Source organism: Marmota flaviventris, chromosome 1 (assembly GCF_047511675.1).
Source record: "Marmota flaviventris isolate mMarFla1 chromosome 1, mMarFla1.hap1, whole genome shotgun sequence".
Classification (NCBI taxonomy): Eukaryota; Metazoa; Chordata; class Mammalia; order Rodentia; family Sciuridae; genus Marmota; species Marmota flaviventris.
Genome location: NC_092498.1, coordinates 77,008,292 through 77,016,762, shown reverse-complemented (window position 1 = coordinate 77,016,762; position 8,471 = coordinate 77,008,292). Strand labels below are relative to the sequence as shown.

The window sequence follows — 8,471 nt, the reverse complement described above, 5'->3', positions numbered from 1 at the left end:
GAACTTGTTAGCAATGCACATCCTTAGACCCTGCTGGACAGACCCTGGGGTGGGGCACAACAATTTTAACCTTTGTTAGGTCACTGGTCTAAGAATCTAATGGAAATAGTTTTGCATACTTTTCTCTATAGTTCACGGTCTGAGTTTAAGGACTAATCTTGTCCAGATCCTCATTGTATAATTAAGTGAAATAAATACGAGTGTTAAGTGATTTGCTAATTACTTAAACAGCAAATTAAAGGGCACACTGGTGGTTCCAAGCTCAAATCAACTAGTTCTTAAATCCATCTCTCCTGTACTTAGCAGCAAAGGTCAAATGTGGTAAGACATACAAACTGAAGCTACAGTGATCTATGATTTCTTTTTAAAATCTATCTTGCCTCATTAAAATGTGACTACTCTTTCAGAGAAAGCCAAGATCATTTTCTTTTTGTACTGACTAGTAGAGGAAAAGCCTGTGATCCCAAATTATCTCCGAAGAACAGAAACGTGCTTAGGAGTTATGCTCTGTGCCAGAAGAGAACAGGGCAACCCTCTGGTTCATTAAAAACAATGCTTTCATGACTCATGTGTTCTTGCTGAAAGAGCTAGACATTATTGTTGGTAGATCAACCGTGTTTGCTTAATCATTACCAGAAAGTAACTAAGCACAGAGAACCACAGAAAGCAAAACAAAGTTGAGTGAAAGAAGGTATTAACAAAATAATACTGCATCCATTTCAAACACAGGCAGAAGGAATCTATGTGGTCAGAATTTTCCTTGAGGGTGGAGACTAGGATTGGCAGGAGGCAGGAGGGAGTTCCGTTCGATTTCTTCATTTGCTGATCAAATAGGTGTGTTCTGTTTCCATTCAAGGTGTAGATGTATCTTTCTACATGTATTGTATTAATACTAGGTAAAAACCACATAAAATCTAGGTGTAGAAATTTTTAAATATGTGAAGACCAGCTCTAAAACTTGTTTTTCATGGGAAAAAAAATATTTTGCAAGCATCTGTTCCACAAGTAGGAGCCATAGCAGTGCAGGGGTATCTACCAGGAGAGACCTTGAAGTCCACCATTTTTCTAAAGTACAGACAGCAAAGGAAATAATTGCCATTAGCTCAGAGAAGGTGAGGTCAGATCACTGAGGAGCCTGGGCTGGGAGGTGTGTTAGTAAGTAGTAATGAGACACACATTGGCTCAAACCATCGATCCTGGGACCAGGTGGGACCTGATGTGTTTTATGATTGTTGGTTTCTTGGCTTGAAGATAAAAGATTTTTACTTTCATCTGCCTCTCCAAAATTTTATAATTTGATAACTGCTGAATTCAGAAAGTTCCATAATTTCCTATTTTTAGAGGTTGTAATAACAAATTAATTTTTCATTTCTTTTTTTGAGGGGGATCTTAGGGATTGAACCCAGTGATGCTTTATCACTGAGCTACACCCCCAGTTCTCTTTATTTTGTATTTTGAAACACTGTCTTACCAAGTTGCTGAGGATCTTGCTAAGTTGTGTAGGCTGACCTCAAACTTGAGATCCTCTGCCTCACTGGAATTATAGGCTTGTGCCACCATGCCTGGCAATTTTTTTTTTTCCATTTCTCACTGAAATAATCATTTCAAAATATGCACCAAATGGAAATTAAATGCATTCAAATGTACAAATGAAAATTCAGAGAATGGGATCATGTTATATTTAAATCTTTTGACCCAAATTCCATTCGTTTTAATAACCATGAATGAATAATTTATGTAAAGAATATTTTAAATGGCATTTTTTAAAAGTAATGTTATAAAATACCATATTACAGAACAGAATAATAAAATTATGCCTCATCTATACCAAGAACAATTATTTACATTTAAAAACCATGTTTTTGAAGAATAGTTACTGTGTTGATATGGTAAAATGTTACAGAATACTATTAAATAACAGGGTAGAAAACTGGTATAGAGCTTGATGTACTGGTACATTCCTGCAATTCCAGCTACTAGAGAGGCTAAGGCATGAGAATCAAAAGTTTGAGGCCAGCCTCAGCAACTTAGTGAGGCCCTAAACAATTTAGTGATACCCTGTCTCAACAAATAAAGTTTAAAAAGGGATGTAGATGTAGCTGAGTGATTAAATGCCCTTGGAGTATAATCCTTAGTACAACAAACAAACAAACAAACAGACCTCCGCCCCCAACAAACAACCTGATATAAAAAGGACTTGAATTTTTAAAGAATGAAGCAAAACCATCTTTTTACAAATATAAGAATATTATAAATGGTCTTCTCTATGGGTGAATACTGTTCAATGTTGTTTCTTCTAAAAGCTCTTTAATGTTTTAAATATATAAGGATTTTTAAAATTATGAAGATATTGGATGATCTTTTTTAAAGAAATACAAATAAATGTGTAGAAAAAAATCATCTTTTCCTTCCTACCGGTGCCTGAAACATAGTTAAGAAAAACAATTATTCACAATAATTATTAAATTAAATGCTTTTTCTATGTACCTATAAGGTATATTATATATACACATAGTTCTTTTTCTTCCCCTTGACCCTGGGGATCAAACCCAGGGGCTCATGCACTAAGCACACACTTTACCACTGAACTACACCTTACCTAGTTTTTAGCAGAGAAAATATTCTTTTGGTTAAGTTACATTTTTCCTTTCTTAAAAAAATTGTTCATTTTTTCCTTGATGATACATTATGAACATCTTTGAGCCTACCTCAGTCTCTGATAAGGATTCATCATAAGCTAATTGGTCCCTTTCTCAGATGTTCTAATTTACCAGTTTTATTACTAACACAATAAACAGTCATCATTGTATTTAGTACACCTGTGGCATGATTTTTCTTTTTTTTTTTTTTTTTGGTACTGGGAATTGAACCCAGGGGCACATGACCACTGAGCCACATCTTGAGTCCAAAATTGTTAGTTTTAAAAACACATTTGCTTTAAGTGTAGACGTTATTAAAATAGACCATAGGTGTGGGTGTCTAAATATGGGGCTTCCAGTTCCATCGTTTGCTGCCTCTAAGCCTTTGGACACCTGTACAGTCCTGGGCCTCAGCTTGGTTACCATAGAAATAATGGTGCAAAGTCAAATGTGCTGGAAAGCAGGGGCCTTCACACTTTCTCATGTTCCCCTATATACAACTAAGTGTAAAACATATACAATAAAACTCACACAGTCAACACAGAAATAACTTGCACATAACTTCCAAAATCTTCAAATATATTTGTCAGCATATTTGAGAAGCAGACTGAATTTTTGAAGCACACCTGTTGAGTATCCTGACTGGTAATAGACATTTGTCAAATTAGTTGGCCAATTTTATTTTTTAATTAAAAATTTTTACTTTTTCAATCCAAAAAGGCACACTAACACACTCTGTAATGGGAATACCATTTAATTTCATAACTCCAAGTTTTAGATGGAAAGATAGGTAATGGAGACTTGTCATAGGAACATAAGAACATAAGAGTGGAGATTTTCTTTAAGAACAATACATTCCAGAGTTGTCCCTTTGTTTAGTACCCTGTGCTTTTGATCCCCAGGGCAGTGAACCATAATGGGATAAGTGAGTTTAAGTTTCTTTTATTAAACAGAAGTTGGGCCATTGTGAAGTGGGAGACTGGGAAGGAAAAATTTGCATATGAAAGAGGGATGTTATCTAGTAGGTCAATTTTAGGAAAGAATATAAATGTGCATCCAGAGGTATGCTAAGCACCTTAGGGTACCATAGAACTCTTTATTCTGTGACTGCCAGTCATTCTGGCCAAAGTTGTCCTGTCACATTTTTTTGTGTAATAAAAATAACATTTCACACATAGATGATTTAGGTGTGTGGTCAGGTCATAGGGAAAATGTTTTTTCTTCCTGAAGACAAATAGAAAACTAGGAAGCATCTTTTGCTACAGGATGATGAGCTAACAATAAAAATTTTCATATTCTTATCTTGGAGTTATCAACATCTCCTTTTTGTTTTGATTCTTTTTTATATAAAATGTTTGCCTTCTTGGAGACTACTATTGCCTTAACAACATTAGGGCAGTATCTTAAAGAGTTTTGTTTTTGTCGTTGTTTTTTGTACCAAGGATTGAACCCAGTAGTGCTTAACCACTGAGACACATCCCCAGGCCTTTTTATATTTTATTTAGAGACAGGGTCTCATTGAGCTGTTTTGGAACCTTGCTAAGTTGCTGAGGATGGCTTTAAACTCTCCATCTTCCTGCCTCAACCTCTGGAGCAGCTGGGATTACAGGCATGCACCACTGGGACTGGGTCATATATCTTAGGTTTTTGATGAGTAAGAAAGACTTATGTAATAAAACTGTAAGCTTTCCCAAATGATCAGATGTTTCATATTATTATTGAGAACAGGATAATTTTGAGAATTAAATCACCCACTTATAAATAAACATAAACAAACATCAATATGCCTATACATCTGTTAGTTCCCCTTTATTTATTTTTTTGGGGGGGTACCAGGGATTGAACTCAGGGACACTCGACCACTGAGCCACATCCTTGGCCCTATTTTGTATTTTATTAGAGACAGGGTCTCATTGAGTTGCTTAGTGTCTCACTAAATTGATGAGACTGGCTTTGAACTTGCGATCCTCCTGCCTCCGCCTCCTGAGCCACTGGGATTACAGGTGTGCGCCTGGCTGTTAGTTCCCCTTTAAATAGGGAAGAAATAGAACTGAGGAAAACATGAGAAGTATGGAACTATATTTTACATGTTTAATAATAATTATTAAGAACTTCATAGTGTTATTGCCAATATAACAATATATTTTAGGCTCATTTCTATTTCACTATGGAGTTAACTGGAACATATTACTTAACGATGATAAAAGGCACACATCAGTTTTTATGGATGGTAAGAAATGCAATTATTCAATACCATGGACAAAACAGCAGAAATTCACTTGTGTGAGAAGTCGTGTAAAGAAATGAAAGCTCTGAGAATATAAGCGCAGATTTTTAAAAAGCCATTTATTTTAAAAAACTGGTTTGTCAAATCACATACACGAGCAGATACACAACTACCAAAGTGGCCCTGTAATAGACACCAGTGGGGCGTTCACCACACAGTACCTGAAAAATACAGCTAAAAAAGAGGAGTCTGCCGAGTATTGAGTTTCAGATTCCTACTGGACTCCTGGTTGAATGGCTTTAAGTTAGCAGACAGTGAGTGAGAGGTAGAGTCCCAAGTGTCCTAGCAATGCCTCAGGGCTCCATTAAAACAAAACAAGAACAGAAACCATTTCCCCTTTGCACAAGGGAAGCCTATCCTATTTTTTTTTTTTTTTCCTTTGTGAAAACTGAAGCCAAGTTTCTCTTCCCAAATGCATCAGGTTCTCAATCAAAAAGTGTGTGTCATAATCCTAGGTATTGTGCTCATCTGGGGCCTTTAATTTTCTTCACCTTCTGATTCAGATTCTAGGAGAGAAGACAAGAGAAAAGTCAGGTATTTCTGGCCAGGTTCCTTTAAATAAGATCATGAAAAAATTCCTAATCACCATCCCTCCAACCTTGTCATGGACCCAGGTCCGTTTACCGTTACTAGGTAAAACAGATATCTATGGGGGCTGATAGCAAACTCTTACTCCTTTTTGCCTTCAAGGGAAATGTTGCCTTTCTGAAAAATGCAACCTGCTCATATGTATTACTGAAGAATATAGACTCTTTCATTCATAACTTTTTTATTCTTTTTTTTTTTTTTTTCCGTATTGGGGATTGAACCCATGGGCACTTGACCATGGAGCCACATCCCCATCCCTATTTTGTATTTTTTTTTTTAATTTAGAGACAAGGTCTCATTGAGTTGCTTAGTGCCTCACCATTGCTAAGGCTGGCTTTGAACTTGTGATCCTCTTGCCTCAGCCTCCTGAGCCGCTGGGATTACTGGCATGCACCACCAAACCCGGCCAACTTTTTACCTTACTTAGATTTATTCTTATCCATTATTATCTTTTACCTTGTGTTCACATTTTAAATATTGGTTAACTGGTAAAGGTGCTATAAAAATCCACATAGCTCTATAATATGTGATAAAGCCAAATATATTTGTTTTCTTTTATATCTGCTGATTATTTCTTCCTTATTGTCTCCTATCAGGATAGATAATTAGTTTCTTTTCTTTCTTTTTTTTTTTTTCAACTTTGTACCATCTAGATATAGGAAGGAGCACTAAGATATAGGCAAAATGTTTGACATGGGAGATACATCAAAAACTTTGGGCCAGGTGCAGAGGTGTATACCTGTAATCCCAGTACTCGGGAGGCTGGTGTGGGAGGATCAGTTGAGCTTAGGGGCTCAAGGCCAGCCTGGGCAACATAGAGTAAGACTCTATTTCAAAAAGAAAAGAAAATTAAAAAGAAAAGAATAAGAATTTTAGTCTAAGAAAGCAAATGCTGGGGGGAGCAGTGGAAGAGGTATATAATTTAAATGATAAACTATTTGCCTCATGACTCTCAAAGTTGTTAAACGAAAGAAATCATACCTTCTTCTGCATTTTGTAACCACTCAACAAATTTCTTCATCTGGTCAAGAAAAACACTTTTGCCTTTGGCAACGTGTGCTTCTTTATACCACTTCAGTATTGCTTCTTCACTGAGAACATCAGCTGCAATTTCAAATCAAAGATTTTAAAGTTACTACATGAATGTCACATTTTATTTTCATTTTTAAACTTATTTTTGTGCTGTTGGGGATTAAAGCCAGGGCCTTATCCATGGTAGGCAAGTGCTTTACTCCTGGATCCACATCCTCAGATTGACTATCATATTTCAAAAGAACTTCAGATGCTATACCTTAGTACAAAGTGATCTCTTAAGAATAAAAGCTCCATTTTAAAAGAAATCCAATCTGAAACTTACCAGAAGATCTAAGCTCATTTCCAAGTAGCACAGTGCCACATCCTAACAGTTAGTCTAGTAATTTCTTTATTGATGATGATGGCATCTTATCAGGCATGATATAACACAAGCATATAGCTGGGTAATGGCATGTGGAAATCTACAGCATTGGTTTGCTGGTAGGAAGTAGGGTTATTATGTAATTTTGCAAATGAATCAGCAGTTCCAGCATTTTAGAATACTCTGTGTCCTGCCAGGTTCAAAGATACCTTGATTAAAGAGCAACCTCAAATGATTATTCGTTTAAGGGGATTTTATTTTCTAGGGGAAATTGGCAAAGGGGGGAAAAAAAGTAGATAGGGTGCAATAATGATGCTAATAATTGGACATAAAGATGACCTTCTTGGGTATGCAGTGGGATCAAGACATTTATAACCCAAAGTGCTACACTTAGGCCATCACTAAATCACTCATTTACTTTCATTCAGCACATTATCCTAAATCATACAAGTAATATTATCCTTGTACTGCGTTACAAGAAAAACAGAAACACAGTAGATAAATTTCCTACAGGTTTTAAACAACAAGTGTTAAGCACCTATTACTAAAACTTTAAATTCTACCATGTACCATCATACTCTCAAGTTACCATTGAGATTATTTAATGTTAAAAAAAAAAAGGCAAATACGGAAATAACAGCCTAATGGTCTGCCAGGGTTCTGATGGATTGTCGTTTGGGATCTGAATAAGAAATGAGATAGAAAATATATAATAAGCATTTATTTCTGTCCCCACTAGCACCAAATCCATTACAAATGCTTGTAAATTCATGCAATGTTGACAAATTATTATAATGACACATTGCAAGTAAAATATAATTCTGCTTTATGAAAATGATTCAATATTATTTAAAACAAAACTAACCGTTTCATAAGAAAAAAACAGTAAGGGTTATTTTCTTCCTTCCTTGTAAAAAGAAATTGGCTCTTGAAAGAGGCTCGTGAATTGAACTGGAGACTAAATTGACTACAAATGGACACGAATCGGTCTTAGAAAACAGGTTTTTCGGTTTACTTTTATCATTAAATGCACCACACATTGGGTAAAGGAAGTCTGGATTTATTCATTCATAAGGCTGGAACCCCAAGAGCTATACTCAGAGGTCCTAGAGAATGACTCTTATCTTCCAGTCTTTCAGCTGTTTACATTTGCTGCTCTCCATTATCTACTCAGAAGGATGACAGAAATTTCCAGTAGACATCAAAGGCCAGTTTTCACAGGTGAGGAGCAGGCAGCCCTGGCTTCAGGAAGTGACAGTGACTGTGGAGGACTGCCTTGCAGAGATTTTTCAAGCACACTAATTAGGGATTGTAAAGCCCCTTTTATATAATTGGTGAACTATCTTTAGGATGCTTGTGATTTATGCAGCCCTGCCAGGAAGATAATTTTGAGCATATTTTTGAGTTTATAAACCACAATATGCAGTTTTAAGCTATTATTATTAATGTTATAAAACACACACACAAAATAGAATTAAAAGATGTGACAAAAATGTGAAGGGAGATTCTATTTTCTCTCCATACCTTAGTGAATTGGGGGTGTAAAAAGAACATTTGGAAA

The 8,471-nt window shown here is 35.9% G+C and overlaps 1 protein-coding gene across 1 annotated transcript in view; it reads right to left on the bottom strand.

The window, feature by feature from the left end:
• Nucleotides 1–4,966: 4,966 nt before the first annotated feature.
• Bzw2 (basic leucine zipper and W2 domains 2) overlaps nucleotides 4,967–8,471 on the bottom strand; it is a 56,249-nt gene continuing 52,744 nt past the window's right edge. Inside the window, exons 11-12 of the mRNA XM_027932715.2 lie at nucleotides 6,496–6,618; nucleotides 4,967–5,432 (exon numbers count right to left, since the gene is read on the bottom strand). Of these exons, the coding sequence (XP_027788516.1) occupies nucleotides 5,404–5,432; nucleotides 6,496–6,618 (152 nt within the window). The 3' untranslated portion in view covers nucleotides 4,967–5,403. The remainder of the gene's footprint in view (nucleotides 5,433–6,495; nucleotides 6,619–8,471) is intronic.